At 43.3% G+C, this 21,988-nt stretch overlaps 1 protein-coding gene across 8 annotated transcripts in view; it reads left to right on the top strand.

The window, feature by feature from the left end:
* Positions 1 to 21,988, top strand: part of LOC140188520 (protein polyglycylase TTLL10-like) — a 171,638-nt gene that overhangs the window by 109,894 nt on the left and 39,756 nt on the right. For all 8 annotated transcript variants that reach the window (XM_072244875.1, XM_072244877.1, XM_072244876.1 and 5 more), the window contains 3 exons: positions 86 to 206; positions 7,664 to 7,749; positions 9,606 to 9,777. In XM_072244875.1, coding sequence (XP_072100976.1) covers positions 86 to 206; positions 7,664 to 7,749; positions 9,606 to 9,777 — 379 coding nt within the window. The remainder of the gene's footprint in view (positions 1 to 85; positions 207 to 7,663; positions 7,750 to 9,605; positions 9,778 to 21,988) is intronic.

Raw genomic sequence — 21,988 nt, 5'->3', positions numbered from 1 at the left:
AATAAAATAAAGATAAATAAATAAAATAATGTGCAGTGATATTAACTTTGCCAATATTTGTGCCTTTGCCTTGTTGTTCTAAAAGGTAAACAGATGGTGAATCAAATCCCAAACAACAGTGTCCTGACCAGCAAGTTTGGCCTCTGCTCTTCACTCAAGAACAACGAACATATAATGAATAAATATGGCAGGATAACATTTTCGAGGTAAGTCTGCTTCCCCTTTGCGTTCAGAAATTTGGCAGAGGTTTGACTAAAACAAGATTAGAAGGACCCTGGTTACTTGCGCCTTACCAATTGCATTAGACGGGTACAGACTTGGAATGGCCATGTTTAAATCAAACTTCAAACCTAAAGGACAAATAAGTTCAAGTTTAATGATCACTCAACCATACATGAATATAGCCAAGTGAAACAGTGTTCGTCTGGGGCCAAGGTGCAAGACACTTCACCAACAGCATACTGCACATAGCACACAACACAAATGGAACGACTTCAGAGAAAACAGTCACAAAGAAGAAAAAAAAATACAGCCCGTGTCCCTGAATAGAGACCATAAGACCATTAGACATAGGAGCAGAATTAGGCTATTTGACCCATCGAGACTGTTCGGCCATTCAGTCATGGCTGATCCTTTTTCTCCCTCCTCAGCCCCATTCTCCGACCTTCTCCCCATAACCTTTGATGCCGTGTCCATTCAAGAACCTATCAAGCTCTGCCTTAAATAGTCCCAATCACCCGACCTCCACAGCTACCTGTGGTAATAAATTCCACAAAGTCACCATCCTCTAGCTAAAAGAATTTCTCCACATCTCTGTTTTAAATGGACGCCCCTCTATCCTGAGGTTGTGCCCTCTTGTCCTAGACTCCCCCACCATGGGAAACGTCCTTTCCACATCTGCTCTGTCTAGGCTTTTCAACATTCGAAGGATTTCAATGAGATCTCCCCTTATCCTTCTGAATTCAAGTAAATACAGACCTAAAGCTATCAAACATTCCTCGTATGAGAACCCTTTCATTCCCAGAACCATTCTTGTGAACCTTCTCTGAACCCTCTCCAATGCCAGCACATCTTTTCTTAGATGAGGAGCCCAAAACTGTTCACAATACTCAAGGTGAGGTCTCACCAGGGCCTTATAAAGCCTCAGCATCACATCCCTGCTCTTGTATTCTAGACCTCTTGAAATGACAATAGACTTGATGGTAAGTTGTTCTGCTCCAGCTTATTCCTCCACCAAACGAGGGCAACACCGATGGGAGAGGCTGGCCCCCAATCCAGTACTGATTTCAGTATGGAGCTCCCCCTTAGTGATTGGATGTTTCCTCTGCTGGTCTGCTGCAAAAGGCAACCCCACAGCTTCAACCTAGCTCTTGCCATAACTGAGTCAATGCAGCTCCCCCGCCATCTGTCTCGTCAATGCACCCGTGAACCAGACTTGCAGTATTCTACTTTGCTAATGTCCAAACAAGGTCTTGCAATCACAATGCAATACATCGAAAACAACCACTCGCACTGCACACCGTCCAACCGTACGCGACAAGTCCAGGCGACAGCACAACAATGGCACAAAAATAAGTCCAGCTTCATCGCCACTGAGAAACTCGCTGATGGGATAGTCCAGCAGCACTTGATGTTCTTAGTATCCAGCAATCGGGGAAAAAAGCTCACAAGATGAACCTTAATAGACCTGGAGTGACGATTTCATCCAAGCATGCTGCCGTCTTACTGGAAGTCAGTTGGGCTCTGAACTCTTGGACCTTGCAGGAAAGAATAAGTTGAGAAATTGATGCACAAGGAACTCAGAAGTATTCTCTGTTGATTGGAAATGAGATTCCTGTCCCTGGGCAGGGCAAAAAGCATTATCAGGGATGCATCTCACCCTAACCATGGACTTCTTACTCTCCTCCCATCCGGTAGGTGCTACAGGAGCCTCCGCTCCCGCACCAGCAGGCACAGGAAGAGCTTCTTCCCTGAGGCTGTGACCCTGCTGAACCTCACATCATAGCGCTAAGCAGTATTGCATCTGTATTGTACTGTCTCAGTACTTTTATACTTGTGTGCTGTAGCACTTTTTTCATTCGCTGTAATTTTGTAAATAACACTATTCTTCGCATTTCTGGTCAGATGCTAAACGCATTTCATTGGCTTTGTACTCGGCACAATGACAATAAAGTTGAATCTAAATCGAAATCTAATTTTGGCAAAGATTAGATTAAATCTGGGTTGATCTGGCTCAGATGAATGTATTTGTTATCTGCTCCTCATTTGAAGATGGTTTCAAAATCAGACATCTTTTCCTGTTGAAGACAGACACACAATTGGTTCCACATTTAACCTTTCTTTATTAATTGTGAAGATTCACGATAAAAATTATACTGTATGCTTCAATATTTGATCCTATAATGATGTCTTTAAAAGTGTTAAGCAATTGAAAATCAAATAACAAGCAGCAAGAAGAGCAGTTCTTGGTTGGGAAAAGAAGGACAAGCAATACCATCAACAAGTTCCACAACTTGTAGATATGTCTGTGTGGATGAGGGCGTACGTTCGAGAACATATCAGACATACCCAAATGAAAAGCTGTGGTTAAAGCAGGAGCTCATAGTCTGTTGAGGACTAGATCTGTGGCATTCGAGGCCAATGATCCGGAACTATACAAGAGATCTAGGTATGACAGTCTCCACCAGTACAGGTGCACCACAAAGCCCTCTGCTCTGTTCACTTTACACTGATGACTGTGTGGCTAAGCACACCTCCAATGCTATATTCAAGTTTGCTGATGACACCACTGCCGTAGGCCAATTCAAATGTGGTGACGAATCAGCATATAGGAGGGAGATTGAATATTTGGCTGAGTAGTGCCACAACAACCTCTCGCTCAATATCAGTAAAAGCAAGGAGCTGATTATTACCTTCAGGAGAAGGAAACGGGAGGTCCATGAGTTAGTCCTCATTAGAGGACCAGAGATGGAGAGGGTCAGCAACTTTCAATTCCTCTTTGTTCTCATTTCAGAGGATCCATCCCGAGTCCAGCATATAAGTGCTATTATGAAGAAAGCATTATGAAGAAAGCAGCATCTCTCTTTCCTTAGGAGTTTGCAAAGATTCAGCATGACCTCTATAACTTTGACAAGCTTCTCTCGATGTGTGATGGAGAGTATGTTGATTGGTTGTGTCCAGTCCGGTATGGAAACACCAATGCCTCCGAATGAAAAATCCCACAAAACGTAGTGGATCCGGTCCAATCCATCACTGGTACATCCATTCCACCATTGAGCACAGCTACATGGTGCCCTGTCGCAGGAAAATAGCATCCACATCAAGGACCCCCACCAGCCAGGTCATGCTCTCTTCTTGCTGCTGCCATCAGGAAGGAGGTATAGGAGCCTCAGGACCCACATCACCAGGCTCAGGAACAGTTATCCACCCCTCAACTATCAGGCCCTTCAACCAAAGGGGATAACTTCACACAACTTTGCTTACCCCATCACTGAACTGTTCCCACTAAACTGGACTCACTTTCAAGGATTCATCATCTCATGTTCTCGATATTTATATTCCTTATTTATTTATTATTATTTATTTTTCTTTTGGTATTTGCACATTGATTATTTGTCCAACTTGTTGGGTGCGGTCTTTCATTGATTCTATTGTGTTTCTTGGATTTACTATGTATGCCCGCAAGAAAACGAACCTCAGGGTTTTACATGGTGAAATGTACCATGTACTTCGATTATAAATTTACTTATGAACTTTGAACTTCGAACCACTAGGGAAGGTTATTGAGGACTATTTCAGTTGTGGCTGGAGACAGAAGTGCATGCATGTCAGCTTTTGCAGAGTTTGTAGGCTATTACTTCCTACAAAGCAAAACCTATCATCACGAATGGCTGTGATGCTTCACTCCCAGATAAACTGGACACCTTTTCCGCAGGCTGCGAAAGGGGAGGGGGTAAAACTACATCTGTGCGAATCTCTGCAGCATCTGGTGACCCTGTGATCTCTGTCTTGGAAGCTGACGTCAGAACACCCTTCAAGAAGGTGAACCCTCGCAAGGCGTAAAGCCCTGATGGTAGGGCTCTGAAAATCTCTCACTGCTACAGTCAAAGGTTTCCACCTGCTTTAAAGGGACAACAATCATACCAGTGCCCAAGAAGAGCATGGTGAGCTGTCTCAACAACTATCGTCCAGCAGCACTGACATCTGCTGTGATGAAGGGCTTTGAGAAGCTGGTTATGGCCAGAATCAGCTCCTGCCTCGGCGAGGACCTGGACCCCTGCAATTTGCCTGTTGCCATAATAATGCAATTTCACTGGCTCTACTCTCAGCTTTGAATCACCTGGACAATAGGAATACCTATGTCAGGCTGCTGTTTAATGATTACAGTTCAGCATTCAACACAATCATACACTCAGTTCTAAATCAACAGGCTCCAAAATCTAGGCCTCTGTACCTCCCTCTGCAACTGGATCATTGACTTCCTCACCAGGAGCCCACACTCTGTGCTGATCAATATAACATCTCTTTCTCGTCGACAATCAACACTGGCACATCTCAAGGATGTGTGCTTAACTCACTGCTCTACTCTCTCTACACCCATGACTCAATGGCTAGGCACAGCTCAAATGCCATCTATAAATTTGACGATGACACAACTATTGTTGGCAGAACAACACACACAAAATGCTGGAGGGACTCAGCAGGTCAGACAGCCCAACATATTGAATAAGTAGTTGACGTCTCAAGCCAAGACCCTTCTTCAGGACTGAGAGGAAGATGCCCGAGTGAAAGGTGAGGGGAGGGGAAGGAGGCTAGCTAGAAGGTAATAGGTGAAGCCGGGTGGGTGGGAAAGGTCAAGAGAAAAAAGATTCTGATAGGACAGGAGAATGGACCATAGGAGAAAGGGAAACCGGGGGAAGAGATAGGCAGGTGAGAAGAAGTAAAAGGTCAGAGTGGGGAACAGAGCAAGAGGGGATGGGAGGGAGAAACTCTTTTTTACCAGAAAAAGGAATCGATATTCATGCCATCAGGTTCAATGCTACCCAGGTGGAATATAAGGTGTTGCTCCTCCACCCTGAGGGTGGCCTCATTTGCCACAAGAAGAGGCCATGGACGGACATGTCATAATGGGAATGAGAGTCTGAATTAAAGTGGTTGGCCGCCAGGAAATTACACTTGTGACTGATGGAGGGGAGGTGCTTGATGAAGTAGTTCCCCAATTTACGACTGGACTCACCAATGTTGGCAGAATTTCAGATACTGATGAGGAGCCTTACAGAATAAATTAGCTGACTGAGTGGTGCCGTAACTACAACCTCGCACTCAACATCAGTAAGACCAAAGAATTGATTGTGGACTTCAGGAACAGGAAGTCAAGGGAACACACCTCTGAAGATCTATCCTGAGCCCAACATATTGATGCAATTACAAAGAAGGCACATCAGCAGCTACATTTCATTAGCAGTTTGAGAAGACTTGGTATGTCACCAATGACACTCACAAATTTCTACAAAGGTACTGTAGAGAGCATTCTAACTGGTTACATCACTGTCTGGTATGGGGGGGGGGTCACTGCACAGGATCAGAAAAAGCTGCAGAAAGTTGTAAACTCAGCCAGCTCCATCATGGACACTAGCCTCCCCAACATCAAGGACATCCACAAAAAGGCACCATCCATTAGTAAGGACCCCCATCACCCAATCTTCTCATTGATACTGTCCGGGAGGAGGTACAGGAGCTGCAGACACACATTCAACGATTCAGGGTTAGCTTCTTCCCCTCTGTCATCAGATTTCTGAATGGACATTGAATCCATGAATACTACCTCACTATTTATATTCATTCATTCATTCTGTGCAGTATTGTATGACATGGGCGATCATTGTCTCATGACCATGATTCTTCTTGGCAAATTCTTCTGCAGAACTGGTTTGCTGTTGCCTTCTTCTGGGCAGTGTCATTACAAGAGGGGTGACCCCAGACATTATTAATACTCTTCATAGATTGTCTGCCTGGTGTCAGTGGATTGAATTGAAATGACTTTATTACTTACATACTTCATATACATGAGGAGTAAAAATCTTTATGTTACATCGCTGTCAAAATGTGCAATGTACAATTTATAGTAATTTATAATAAATAGTATGTACAACAATATAACATAGAAATGCAGTTGTGTCAGCATGAATTAATCAGTCTGATGGCCTGGTGGAAGAAGCTGTTCTGGCTTTTATGCTGAGATACCATTTCCTGGATGGTAGCAGCTGGAATAGATTGTAGTTGGAATGACTTGGGTCCCCAATGATCCTTTGGGCCCTTTTTACACACCTGTCTTTGAAAGTGTCCTGAATAGTGGGAAGAGACCTGTGATTGAGGGAAGTACAGTTCCCATAGCAGGCAGTGATGCAGCCAGTCAGGATGCTCTCAATTATGCCCCTGTAGAACATAACCAGGACTTGTGATGGGCCCCAACTGTTCATACGACCATCCACCGGCTGTTCCCGTGGCTTCACGTGACCCTGATCGATGGGAGGTGTGGGGATTGGGGGCTAAGCAGGTGCTACACCTTTCCCAAGGGTGACCTGCAGGCTAGTGGAGGGAAGGGGCGCCTCACATTGCCTTTGGTAGAAGCGTCTCTCCACCCCACCACTAGATATATATACGCAGAATTATTGTAATTTAGAGTTTTTAATATTATGTTTTGCAATATTCTGCTGCTACAAAATTCGTGACATACATCAGTGGTAATACACCTGATTCTGATGCCATTTGTGGAGGACTCTGACTCGGGACCCATCCTTGAACACCACTCTGCGGTGCACGCAATGCTAGCGTCAGGGGGGCCTGCCACTCTGCTGCTGAACGCTTAATACTGACTATCAAACGTCCAAATCAAATTTTATAAAGATTGCCTTCAGAAAACTTTGATTACAGAAAAGGTAATATGTACCCTACAGACAGTAGAAATTTTGCAACAGCAGCTGTGGAGATAAGAAAATTGACACAGCAGGGCCTGGCGTTGGAACATGTTTATGAGTGTACTTATACCGGCTGCACCTTTACTGTGCCCTTCAGACTGTCCCAGTTGCAAACTCATTGTGTCATCGTCAGGAAATTGTGGCTGTACAAACCTTCTGCCCACCTTGTTCCTGCTGGCCACTGAGTGCCCTTCAATGCCAATCCCATTTGCCAGTGCTTGGTCCATTATCTACTCAGTTCACAGTTCAAAGTAAATTTATTATCAAGGTACGTATATGTCATTAGATACAACCCTGAGATTTATTCTTCTGCGGGCATTCACAGTGAATTTATAGAAAATAACCATAACAGAATCAATCAAAGACTGCACCAACTTGGGCGTTCAATCAGTTTGTAAAAGACAACAAACTGCAAATACAAAAAAGAAAGAAAGAAAGAAGTAAGTATGACGACATGAGATGAAAAGTCCTTAAAAGGTTATGGGAACATTGCAGTGATGGAGCAAGTGAAGTTGAGTGAAGTTACTCTTTTGGTACAAGAGCTTGCTGGTTGAAGGGTAACAACTGTTCCTGAAACTGATGGTGTGGATCTTAAGGCTCCTATACCTTCTTCCTGATGGTAGAGCAGTGAATTTATACTGAGTACAGAAATGTCTCAACTCATTTCCCATGATTGTGTTTTCCAGATTCATGAAACTAGACGAATTTTACCCTGAGACGTATCGAATGGTTATAAAAAGTGAACGTCATGCTTTCTACCGAGCTTTCCAAGGCAAGGTGTTTCTTCTTAAATATTAAATAGCTACTGTATATAATTCTTGTCTCCTTAGAGCTTCTCATTCAGGAGGAGGTGTTGCCTCCCCTTTATCAAACCCTTCCTTCAGCAATGCATTTGATTTGATAGCATTGATTCACTACCTCATTTATTTTACTTTCCTCTATGGAGTAATTCCCTGAGATTTTTGGAAATGATTGAGAATGGGGACCTACAGGTTGGCTTTAGGAAAGCAGTGAGTTGAATAAATTAAAGTTGCTGGTGAACGCAGCAGGCCAGGCAGCATCTCTAGGAAGAGGTACAGTCGACGTTTCAGGCCGAGACCCTTCGTCAGGACTAACTGAAGGAAGAGCTAGTAAGAGATTTGAAAGTGGGAGGGGGAGGGGGAGATCCAAAATGATAGGAGAAGACAGGAGGTGGAGGGATGGAGCCAAGAGCTGGACAGGTGATAGGCAAAAGGGATATGAGAGGATCACCTGTCCAGCTCCTGGCTCCATCCCTCCCCCTCCTGTCTTCTCCTATCATTTTGGATCTCCCCCTCCCCCTCCCACTTTCAAATCTCTTACTCACTCTTCCTTCAGTTAGTCCTGACGAAGGGTCTCGGCCTGAAACGTCGACTGTACCTCTTCCTAGAGATGCTGCCCGGCCTGCTGCGTTCACCAGCAACTTTGATGTGTGTTGCTTGAATTTCCAGCATCTGCAGAATTCCTCGTGTTTGAGTTGAATAAATTCCACAGATTCGCTACCCTCCGGCTAAAGAAATTCCTCTTCACCTCTGATCTCAATGGATGTCCCTTTATTCTTGATTGATTTGACACATACTGGAGACGCTTGGATGTGAGAAGCGTGGCTTTAGGAAATAAGTAGCCGTAGATGTGACTGTCAAACTAAAACCATAATCATTCGATCAGGATTAACAGAAACACTGATTCAGACAGCAACAGACAACATTCAAATCTGCTTCTTCCACATCAGATGTGCCCTCCCCACTGACCTCTTTGGCTGTAGGGAATCTCATCTTTTCAAAGAACATAGAAATGGGTTGGCAAAGGGAGTTGGTTCTCCTTGGTCTGAATGCCAGTGAAAATGACCCAGTCTCATGGTGGAAGCATGATGGCCAAGGTTAGCAGCTGCTGTTATATTTTCCCTCCTATTTGAAGCACTGATGATGAGGAGATTCTTTTTTGAAGGAAAGAGTACATTTGGTAGTTATGATCTCTGAAATGTGTTTCAGTACCTAAATTATGTTTTTGATAAAATATAATTTTCATTAGCCAATCTCCTAATGTCCTTACCATGGCAAGTGTGATATGACTTTCATCTGAATTGAATTCAGCCTTACTCCTGCTCTATAACCTCCCTCAAGGGACTTGCCATTGTATATCTGCTCAGACTTTCAACTTCTGGATGATTCGTTTCTGACTTTACAACTTTCTCATGGACTGCTGCCCAGCTTGTGGTTGGCCAGTGAGATGACTGCACCATCTTGCATACTTCTTTTTATCCATTAGATCTTGATTGGAAGATAAGTCCATTATGTTTCCAAGGAATTTAATGTCTTGTCTATGCTGATCTGAGGCGAGGACATCATTGATATGATTAGCCTTGACAGTCTACTCAGATTCCCTAACCAGCTTAGAGATACCAATGCACTTAGAGAGTTCAGCTTCTTCAGCTGGAAGATAGCTTTCATGTACCTTGAGTCATTCTGCGATGGGATGTCCTGGAATGGCTCAGAAACATACTTGGTGGCACATAATGACTCAAATAGGATCTGCATAAATAAAGTTTGTCTGCACTCTGACTGGAGAATATTAGTTCTGAGTTTTGTTCACTCTTGTTTCTCTGTGTAGAAGGCCAGATTTGGATATCCAAACCAGCAGAATCATCTCAGGGAAAAGGAATCTTCCTGTTGAAGACAATCGATGATCTAAAAGCATTTCATGAAAAATTGGAAAGCACGGAAGAGAATCCCTATGTCAGAATGTGTTTCTACAATTCTCCTATTAATAGAATTGTGCAAAGGTGATGGGTAGGAAAATTAAAACTATAAATAAAATTGCAATTTACTTGCCTAGATGAACACAATAACTGCCATCTTTGACCATACTATCACAATACGGCTTACAGGTCTTGGTTTAAAGTGAGAGGGGAGTGTAGGAATGAGGACCTGTGGGATCGATTTTTATGATATTAGTGGTGGATGTGTGTAACAAGCTGTGAGAGGAAGTGGTAGAAGCAAGTTGAATAACAAAATTACAAAGACATTTAGACATGTACAAGGATTGGAAGGGTTTAGAAGGACGCAGGAAAACAGGACTAGCTCATTTAGGTACTTTGGCATGGACCAGATGGGTCAGTGTAGCTATTTCCTTGTTGAACAACTCCATGATTTTCTCAAGAAGGAGAAGTGATTGGGATATCTCCATCTCCAGAACAGGTGCTTTCTACCAATGTCCATACTATCTCCATCTCCAGAACAGGTGCTTTCTACCAATGTGTGTACTATCTCCATCTCCAGAACAGGTGCTTTCTACCAATGTCCATACTATCTCCATCTCCAGAACAGGTGCTTCCTACCAATGTCCGTACAATCTCCATCTCCAGAACAGGTGCTTTCTACCAATGTGCGTACTATCTCCATCTCCAGAACAGGTGCTTTCTACCAATGTCCATACTATCTCCATCTCTAGGACAGGTTCTTTCTACCAATGTCCATACTATCTCCATCTCTAGAACAGGTGCTGCCAAGGACGGGTGCTTTATACCCCAATGTCTATACTGTCTCCTTCTGTAGGATAGTTGATTTATACCAATGTCCATACTGTCTCCATCTCTATTTCAGGGACTTTATACCAATGTCCAAGGACCATAAGACATAGGAGCAGAATTAGTCCATTTTGCCCATCTAGTCTGCCCTGCATTCCATCATGGCTGATCCTGGATCTCACTCAACCCCAAACACCTGCCCTATTGTAATAAGCTTTGATGCCCTGACCAATCAGGAAACAATCAATTTTCATTTTAAATATATGTACAGACTTGGCCACCACCACAGTCTGTGGCAAAGTATTCTACAGATTCACTACTCTTTAGCTAAAATAATTCCTTCTTACCTCTGTTCTAAAGAGTCACCCCTGGGATGTAATGTTGAAATTGTATAAGGCAATTGTGAGGCCAAATTTGCAGTATTGTGTACAGTTTTGGTCACCGAATTATAGGAAAGATGTCAACAAAATTAAGAGAGTACAGAGAAGATTTACTAGAACGTTACCAGGGTTTCATCATCTAAGTTACTGAGAAAGGTTGAACAAGTTGGGTCTTTATTCTTTAGAGCGTAGAAGGTTGCGGGGGTACTTGATAGAGGTATTTAAAAGTATGAGGGGGATAGATAGAGTTGACGTGGATAGGCTTTTTCCATTGAGAGTAGGGGAGATTCAAACAAGAGGACATGAGTTAAGAGTTAAAGGCCAAAAGTTTAGGGGTAACATGAGGGGGAACTTCTTTACTCTGAGAGTGGTAGCTGTGTGGAACGAGCTTCCAGCAGAAGTGGTTGAGGCAGGTTCGATTTTGTCATTTAAAGTTAAATTGGATTGCTATATGGACAGGAAAGGAATGGAGGGTTATGGGCTGAGTGCAGGTCAGTGGGACTAGGTGAGAGTAAGAGTTTGGCACGGATTAGAAGGGCTGAGATGGCCTGTTTCCGTGCTGTAATTGTTATATGGTTAATTTTGAGGCTGTGCCCTCTAGTTCTGTACACACTCAGCATAGGAAACATCTTCTGCACATCTACCTAATCTAGTCCTTTCAAAATTCTTTTAAATTCCAGTGACTACAGGCCCAAAGCTGCCAAACGCTCTTTGTGTTAACCCCTTCATTCCCAGAACCATCCTTGTGAACCTTCTCTGGACTCTTTCCAATGACAACACATCCTTTCTTAGATATGGGGCCCAAAATTGTTGACAATACTTCAAGTGTGGCCTGACTAGTGTCTTACAAAGCCTCAGCATTATCTCCTTGTTTTTATATTCTATTCCTCTTGAAATGAATGCTAACATTGCATTTCTCTTGTTTACCACAGACTCCACCGGTTAATTAACCTTGCGGGGGTCTTAACAAGGACTCCTAAGTCCTTTTGCACCTCTGATATTTGAATGTTCTCTCCATTTAGATAATAGTCTGCACCTTTTAATAATAATAATAACAATAATAGTTTGTTTTACCAAAATGCATTATCATACATTTCCCAACACTGTATTCCATCTGCCAGTTTTTTGCCCATTCTGTCCAAGTCTTTCGCAATCACATTGCTTCCTCAGCACTACCTATCCCTCTTCCTAACTTCCCATCTTCTGCAAGCTTTGCCACAAAGCCATTAATTCCGTTATCTAAATCATTGACAATCAAAGTGAAAAGTAGCAGTCCCAATACTGACCCAAGAGGAGCACCACTAGTCACTGGCAGACAACCAGGAAAGACCCCCTTTATTCCCACTCAATATCTCCTGCCTGTCAGCTATTCCTCTATCCATGCCATTATTTTTCTTGTGATGCATGGGCTTTTTAACTCATTAAGCAGCCTCGTACAAGGCACCTTATCAAATGCCTTCTGAAAATCCAAGTAACTGACTTCCACTGCCTCTCCTTTGTCCACCCTGCTTGTTACTTCCTCAAAGAACTCTAACAGATTTGTCGGGCAAGATTTCCCTTTCCAGAAGCAATGCTGACTTTGACTTATTTTATCATTAATCTACAAGTACCCCAAAGCCTGATCCTTAATAATGAACTCCAGCAATTCCCCAACCACTGAGGCTAAGCTAACTGGCCTATAATTTTCTTTCTTTTGCCTTCCTCTCTTCTTAAAGAGTGGAATGACATTTACAATTTTCCAGTCCTCCGGAACCATGCTAGAATCAAGTGATTTTTGAAAGATCATGACCAATGCATCCATTATCTCTTCAGCAACCTCTCTCAGGAGTCTGGGATGTCATCCATCTGGTCTAGGCGACTTATTCACCTTAAGACCTTTCAGCTTGTCTCGCGCTTTTTCCTTTTTAATAACAATGGCGCTCACTTCTACTCACTGACTCTCATGGACCTTTGGCACACATGCTAGTATCTTCCACAGTGAAGACAGATGCAAAGTACCCATTAAGTTCATCCACTATTTCTTTGTTCCCCATTACTACCTCCCCAGAAATATTTTACGGTGGTCCAATATTTACTCTCACCTCCTTTTTACTCTTTATATCACTGAAAAACTTTGAGTATCCTGCTTTATATTATTGGCTAGTTTTCCCTTATATTTCATTTTTTCCCTTCTTATGGCTTTTTTAATTGTCTTTTGTTAGATTTTCAAAGCTTCCCAATCTTCTAACCACCCACTCACTATTATATGCCCTTCCCTTGGCTTTTATACAGTCCTTAACTTCCCTTGTCAGCCATGGTTGCCTATCCCTGCCATTTGAGAACAACAACTTCTGTGGGACCTTGCGCCTATCCTGCGCCTTGTGAACTATACCCAGAAACATCAGCCATCTCTGCTCTGCCATCATCCCTGCCAGTGTCTTCCTCCAACCCACCTGAGCAAGCTCCTCTCTCATGCCTCTGTAATTCCCTTTATTCCATTGTGATACTCATATATTTGACTAATGTTTCTCCCTTTCAAATTGCACTATAAATTGAATCATAATATGATCATTGTCTCCTAAGGGTTCCTTTACAAATTTAACCAATTTCCCCTGGGATCAATAAAGTATGACTATGACTATGACTACATTAAGCTCCCAAATAAGATCTGGGTTATTACACAACACCCACTCTAAGATAGCCTTTCCCTGAGTAGGATCAAGCACAAGCTGCTCTAAAAAGCCATCTTGTAGACATTTAACAAATTCCCTCTCTTGCGATCTGACACCAAGCTGACTTTCCCAACCCCTTGGCTTATTGAAGTCCCCCATTACAATTGTGTCATTATCCTTATTACATGCCCTTTCCAGCTCCCTTTGCAATCTAAACCCCACATCTTGGCTACTATTTAGAAGCCTATATATGATTCCCATAATGTGTTTTTCACCTCTTGCAGTTTCTTAACTCCACCCACAAAGATTCAGTATTCTCTGACCCTCTGTCACCTCTTTCTAAAGATGTAATTCCATCTCTTACTAACAGAGCCACACACTGCCGATGCCTTCCTGCCTGTCCTTTTGATACAAAGTATTTCCTTTGATGTTCAGCTCCCAACTATGGCCTTCTGTCAGCCATGACTCAGTGATGCCCACAACATCGTACTGACCAATCTCCAAATGCACCATGAGTTTATCCACCTTATTCCAAATGCTACCTGCATTTAAATACAGCACCTTTAGACCTGCATTCTTTGCCAATTTGAATTTTGCCTCTGTGGTACAATTTAACTCTTTGGACTGTCTGCATTCGTACCCAATCACTTGGTCGTCCTTCCTTACATTCATGTTATACCTATCAACAACTTATAAACCAGCTGGCTCATCCTCAGCTCTATCATACCGGTTCCCATCCCCCTGTCATATTAGCTTAAACCACTGCCAACAGCTTTAGCAAACCTACCCGCAAGAATACTGGTCCCCCTCGGATTCAAGTGCAAACCATCTATTCTGTACAGGTCACACCTGCCCCTGAAGAGGTCCCAATGATCCAGAAATCTGAATTCCTGCCCCCTGCTCCAATTTTACTAATTCCATCTCCAGGACTGGTGCTTTATACCAATGTCTATACTATTGCCATCTGTATGATAGATGCTTTATATCAATGTCCATACTGTCTCCATCTCCAGTACAGTTGTTTAATACCAATGTCCATACTGTCTCCATCTCCAGGACAGGTGCTTTATGCCAATTTCCATACATTCCTTTCAATGCAAACATCTTGCAATGGAGTGCAAGGTTTACCAGTGGTGGCAACAGAAGCTGATTTATTACCTCTGACATATGATGTGAAGTTTGTAGATTTGTGACAGCCTTACAGAGCATAGGCATAAAAATTGCTAAATTATGGAAGTAAATCAGCTAAAAACAAAATCCCCAAACCTGATGGTGTGGAAACCTGTGACAAGGAAATGAAAGTTCAGAAGCTTAAATTCCTTTTGGATTAATTCATCTGTTATGATGGAATTCATTCTGTTATATTAGCTGAGGAGGATCTGTGGAAAATGTGACAGCTAAACTTCATTCGGCGTGACTTAAACTATCAGGTGGTAAAAGCTGAGTGGAGGCTGGTTACTGGCCGAATCATTCTGCTACTAACGGTCAGGGCCTGGGAGATGAGGGTCGATGTGGGAAGGAGGCTGCAGTTTCCAGATGTGGTGCACACAACCCTACGCCTGGACATTGTACTGTGGTCAACGGAAGACAAGAAAATAATTCTGGTTGAGTTGACTGTGCCATGGGAGGAGGGATGGGAAGAGGCCCATGAGAGAAAGGCCTTGAAGTACCAGCCCTTACTGCAGGAGTGTAAAGACAAGAGATGGCAGGCATGGTTGTTCCCTGTGGAGATCAGCTGCAGAGGTTTCCCAGCCAAATAAGCATGGCGGTTGTTGTCAGATCTGGGCCTGGACGAAAGGAGCAAAAAACAAGCAGCTCGTAGGATGGGGGAAGAGGCAGAACGAGCCTCTTGTTGGATTTGGAGTAGGCGAGAGGAGGGGAGCTGGGAGCCAGGAGCAGACGGGCAGTGATTTGGCTACCACTGCCGGCCCACCAACTGGAGAGTGTCGTGGTTAAGGGTCGAAACACTCTGTGAAGGTTGGGAACCACCTGATGACATCTGCTCCTGGCTGAAGGCTACAGTTACCTTATAAGGTAACTGGAGAATGCACCCTAACAGGTGTTTGTAACAAGCACGACAGCACCATCCATGACTACGGCACTGGTCGCAGACTTCCGAACAGAGAAACAGCCTTCTACCAGAGTAGGACTTAAACGGTGAGTGGGAGGTCACTGAGAAGTGTGGTAGAACAGAAGGATCTGTCTCTATGCTGTAGTGTTCCAGAACTCTACCACCAACCTTTGTCTCTAGTTTTTAGATGTGTTCCACGTCCGTCTGTCTTTCCCTCCACTGATTCCTGGAAATCCAGAGCATGCTCTCAGCTGTCAGTAATAAACTCTCCCATAACTGATAAGAATTAAGTTACTATTTGAACCAGTTATCAGTAGGGCTCCATAAACTCAATTACTTCCTCAATTTCCACAATGCTTCATATTGTTACACAATCAGTTTGTAAGTGAAGCAGTAACTCAAAGTTCAAAGTAGATTTATTATCAAAGTACTGATACTGTATGTCACCATAAACAACCCTGAGATTCATTTTCTTGTGAGCATTCATGGTAAATACAAGAAACACAGTAGAATCAATGAACAACCTCACCCAACAGGATCGACAAACGATCAGTGTGCAAACGACAACAAATTGTGCAAATACTAATAATAATAAAAAATAAATAAGTGATAAATATTGAGAACATGAGATGAAGAGTCCTTGAAAAGTGAGTCCATAGGGTGTGGGAACATTTCAGTGATCGGGCAAGTGAAGTTATCCCCTTTGGTTCAAGAGCCTGATGGTTGAGGGATAATAACTGTTCCTGAACCTAATGATGTAAGTCCTGAGGCTCCTGTACCTCCTTCCTGATGGCAGCGGTGAGAAAGGAGCATGGTCTGGTTGGTGGGGGTCCTTGATGATGGCTATGACAGCACCCCATTTAGATATCCACAATTGTGGGGAGGGCTTTACCTGAGAGGGACTGGGCCATATCCACTACTTTTTGTAGGATTTTTCATTCAATTGACCTCTGTGAAGAGAAACACACCTGTCTGACTATAACTTCAACCCTGCAGCAGTGAAGACCACAAATGTCAATGTATGACCTCTAATTGCACAATCTAACTCTTCATTGTGTAGAACAGTAACAAGCCACAGGGCAGAGCAGAGCTCTTCTGGCAGAGTGGGTAAGTGGTAGACATTAGCAAAGAGAATGAGGGACGTTGACGAGTAACAGACACAATTCTGAATGGTGTCCTGAAGGGATGGGTTTTGGCCTGAAATGTCAACTGTTTATTCATTTCCATGGATACTACCTGTTCTGCTGAGTTCCTCCTGCATTTTGTGTGTGTTGCTCTGAATGGTGTGCAGTAGCAAGACACCTGAACATACAAGTGGATAAATCCTTGATAAATGAGAGAGAAGTTTGTGATTGAAGGCTTCATATAGAGAGGCATGGAATACAAAGGTTACGTTAAAGCTGTACAAACACCACTAAGGTCACAATAGATAAAAGTATCCTGATTTCAGAAAAAGGGTTCAGAGAGCAGCTACTAGAGTGGTTCTGGCAATTAGGGACTTCAGATCCTAGGTTAAATTGGAGATGCTGAAGTTGTTCTCAAAGCACATTTATTATCAAAGTGTGTATACTTTATACAACTTTGAGATTCGTCTCCTTACAGGCAGCCATAAAACAAAGAACCCCAACTGAATCCATTATAAACAAAAGACTATCAAGCACAGCACTGTGCAGAGAGAAAAACTGTGCAAACAATAAAAGGAAGCAAACAGCATTCAGAACTGAAGTTCATAACACAGGGTATCACTGCAGCCGATCCGGACATCTGCGAGTTGCAGGCCACCGTCTCAGTCCAGCACAGGATTGAGCAAACCCTGCAGAGCTGCGAGCCAAACCAGCCCATCTCTCATCTCCGACCCCAACAGCCTGACTGTTTCAATCTGTGCCAGTGCTTAAATCTGCAAAAATGTCGGGTCGTACAGGTGATTCAATTTAACTCTGACAAGGAAGCCTCAGGCCTCTGTTAGCAACGATCATTCACCAAAATGTGTGAAGCACAAAGTTTCACTGGCCACCAAGAAGTAGTCGCTTGGCTTCACTAGCACCATCTTAAACTAGAAGATTCATTTTGATAGAATAAGCAGGAAAGTTGTTCCAATTAACTGATGGTTTCAGGACATCAGGGCACAGATTTAAAATTTTGTACAAATTTTGGAAGAGATTGGTGTTGATCTGGAATGCTGATCTCTTTCGAACCCATGAATTACAGCTTGTCAGCCTAAAAATTGTCTGCTTATTCCTACTTCCTATTTTCTGTCCATTATTCAATCCTCTGTTTAATATATCACCTGATAACTATAAACCCAAAAACTGTGTGACAAGCTTTGAGCTGGCATGCTGTTGGATATCATTTGATTCCTTAGTCAGTAATCTTCGAATCCCAACACATTTCTTACCACAGATAATTACACTTACAGTACGCTGGATGAACTCAGCAGGTCGGGCAGCATCAGTGGAAATGATGAGTCGACTTTTCAGGCCGGAACCCTTCATCAGGACTGAAGAATGAAGAAGGTGGAAGGATTTGAAGAATGCTTGTAGGTTCAGTTGAAAGACCAGTAATTTGAAAGACAAAGAGGTAGGGGACGGGAAGCATCGACGTCATAGGCAGGAAAACAATGGGTAGTAGAAGAAGGAGGCAGAACCATGAGGGAGGTGATAGGCAGCTGGGGGAGGGGGCAGAGTGAAATAGGGATGGGGGAAGGGAGGGGGAGGGAATTACCGGAAGTTGGAGAATTCTATGTTCATACCAAGGGGCTGGAGACTACCCAGACAGTATATGAGGTGTTGCTCCTTCAACCTGAGTTTAGCCTCATTATGGCAGTAGAGGAGGCCATGTATGGACATATCTGAATGGGAATGGGAAGCAGAGTTGAAGTGGGTGGCTACCGGGAGATCCTGTCTGTTGTGGTGGACAGAGTGGAGATGCTCGACGAAGCGGTCCCCCAGTCTGCGTCGGGTTTCACCGATGTAGAGGAGGCTCAGCCCCTTGGTATGGACATAGAATTCTCCAACTTCCGGTAATTCCCTCCCCCTCCCTTTCTCTATCCCTATTTCACTCTGCCCCCTCCCCTAGCTGCCTATCTCCTCCCTCATGGTTCCGCCTCCTTCTTCTACTACCCATTGTTTTCCTACCTATGACGTCGATGCTTCCCCTCCCCCACCCCTTTGTCTTCCAAATTACTGGTCTTTCAACTGAACCTACAAGCATTCTTCAAATCCTTCCGCCTCCTTCATTCTTCAGTCCTGACGAAGGGTTCCAGCCCGAAACGTTGACTTATCATTTCCACTGATGCTGCCCAGCCTGCTGAGTTCATCCAGCGTACTGTAGGTGTTGCTTTGGTCACAGCATCTGCAGATTATTTTGTAGATAATTACATTTGTTGGCCATGAAGGAATTAAAATATGAAAGAAAACATCAAGCTCGAATGAGTCAAGGACAGTGCAAGTAGACAAACCAGATGTCGTTGTTCTTGCCATGTGCTTGAAAGAATTGGGGCTACCATTTTGTGAAGCTGCTCTGTAACCTCCACTTTGTGAACTGTTTGATGAACTGATTCTTGCTCAGGGATAGCTTAGAGCAATTGAACATGGCACAAGGAGTTCCTGCTAATGATCTGCTAAACCTGAGGCCCTTCTCAGTTAAGCAGTTTATTGTGTACAATGGCAGATTTGCAGAAATTGTAGGTGTACGCAAATACTACTAAGTGAGGTGTTTTTCTGTTTAACAAAACCCATAACACATTTTATTGAACTCCAAAACCTACACAACCAAAGCACACTAAAAATCCTTACATAACAAGGTCATCACAATGCCGTGCACAATTCTGATTTGATGGAGGCAGACCTGAGAAGCACAGAGGAACACCTGGAGAAACTTCTGAAATGCCCGGTTCACTACCGCTGCTACTGTGTCATCGAGAATCTCTGGAGGGAAGGCCCCAAAATCCCCAGCTTTGCCTGCTGCTGGCGACAGGGGCTGGGGTCGAAGCGTACTGCAGAGATGGTGCTCGGTACTCGGTGTCGGAGGGCTGGTCGGAGGCTCAAAGTTTTCGGATGACTCAGAGTCGGACTGTGGTCGGGCATGGCAGGAAGAGTTTTCTTCCTTCTCCCATCTGCGTGAGATGTGGGACCTTCAAGAGACTTTGAACTTTTTTTACTGTGCCCATGGCCTGTTCTTCATCAAGTTATGGTATTGTTTGCACTGTTGTAACTATATGTTATAATTATGTGGTTTTTATTAGTTTTTCAGTCTTGGTCTGTCCTGTGTTTCTGTGATATCACACCGGAGGAATATTGTATCACTTCTTAATGCATGCATTACTAAATGACAATAAGAGAGGACTGCGTGTCCTCATAATCTAATCTAATCTAATCACTTCAGACCAGCCTCTTAAAGTAAAACCCCAAGTCAATTTGGGTGGTTGTGAACTATGTACTTTCTCCCATTTATGTTACCCTACAAAGTCATCTCGTTACCTCAGTCCAGTGTCTGGGTAACCTGGTTTGACTGGTTTGAACCAGAGTCAAATAGAACAAAAGGAGTCGCCTAAGGCAGGAAGTTGTGTAGCCCCTGGACTATATCCAACGGGAATCTGACACAGGTCAGTCAAATGACCTCGAGCCAATGAGATTGAAATGCAGCATTTGAACTGATAAGGAAAGGGTATAAGAATAAGGGACTTCAAATGCAAGCACTCTGGAGGCTAGCGATCACAAGGAAGACCCCCATGCCAGCGGCTGGGAGGAGGAGGATCAATTGTTTGGCCAAAGGGAGATTATCTATACCGGTGTTATAAATTGGAGCAGTATTGGTACAGAGGGAGCAGTCGAACTCATGTTGAAGTTATTGGCCAGGGGTCAACATAGTTATGTTGTTGTTGTGGAGAGACAATAAAGTGCAAGCTTTGATTAATTAAGAGTGTGTAGTGAATTGCCTAACCGAGACTAGTTGACAATTAGTCAACACACCTTTTTGGGGAAAAGTAGAGGCATTGAAATTAGAGAGAGGTACAAACTATCAGCAGAGACTGGATTACAGGATTAGTTTTGTTGTGTTCTTATGCTGTGAAATTTTAGCTAGATGGGACAGATAATCTAATTTTCATCACTGCCTTCTTCGTGGGTGCAATCTCACAATTTATGGTGATGTCCACATAGCTTAGTGGGTTCTGAGGTGACGGTGTGAGACCTGCAGACTCTGCCGCAGATGGGGCAGAAGGTGGCCTGATGAATTAGGTATATAAGATTGTCATGTGACACACACCTGCCTTTTATTCTGGGCTTTTCTCAACTCTAAATGCACAACTTGACACCTTAATGCCAACCTGAGTGTCCCCTTGCCTCTTTCAGTGAACTTTGAGCACATCGTCAAACCTTTTCCCCTGTCTGGCTGCTAATTCTCTTCCCAGAGACGTTCACCTCCAGCAGAATCTTAAAACATGTCCATTCCAGAAGACCACAGCTCGGCAAACAAATGTCATGTACCTCAGATGGAAATAACTGTATGCTGGGGATATTGGCACTGATGTTGGTTTGCTTATCCTTTTGGAGGATTTTATAAAAATCTTGTTAATTCTATCCTTCTAATGCTCTCGCAATGCCTGCTGTAGGTGGTCTACATTTCAGAAAGACATATGAGGTGGGAATCAGGGCTGCCTAATGAACCATGAGCTTTGTGGCAGGTTTGAGGCTTCAAATACCCCTTTCCCTCAACTGACCACAATCTGTGCTGCTGTACTGAGGGAGTGGAGAATTTCTTCAGTGACACACTGTGAGTTGTTCCCTGAGATACTAGTCCATGTTTCTAGGGCTTCTGTTTGGAAAGTAGCATTATACAGTGGGAAAGGTTGGAAGAGGACTTACCCTTGTGGACATTGAGTGCAAGGCCCATAATTTCATAATCTTCAAAGAATAAATTGGTGTTTGGCCTCCAAGCACACCCTTAATGAGTCTCTACTGCACATGGGTAGCCTGAGTACTGAGATTCATTAGACTGAGGTCTGGAGCATGGTCATTGTAGGGTAAACACCACCCATCACATCTGAAAGTTAGCTCCAATCCTGAGAGAAGTTGATTAATATGAAGCATTGTAATGAGAACTGTATCTGTGTAGCCTTTATTTCCATCACTCTTTAAGAACAAAACTATAGTGTCATAGTGGACTGAATTTTTTTTTGAATTTAAAGGAACTGAAAAGCTAAAAAAAATTGCAACTGTTGGGAACCTGCAAATACTGGGGTGCATGCTTTAACATTAAAGGAGAATGTTGGCTATTAAGTCTTCACATGTTCTCATCGATCCCACTCTCTATAAACTGAAAACTTGCTCATGCTTGCCTTTATTCAACAAGGCATTAAGTTCAAA

Source organism: Mobula birostris, chromosome 27 (genome assembly GCF_030028105.1).
Source record: "Mobula birostris isolate sMobBir1 chromosome 27, sMobBir1.hap1, whole genome shotgun sequence".
NCBI classification, from domain to species: Eukaryota; Metazoa; Chordata; class Chondrichthyes; order Myliobatiformes; family Myliobatidae; genus Mobula; species Mobula birostris.
Note: the sequence above shows the minus strand (reverse complement) of the source record. Positions and strands in the feature narration are given on the sequence as shown.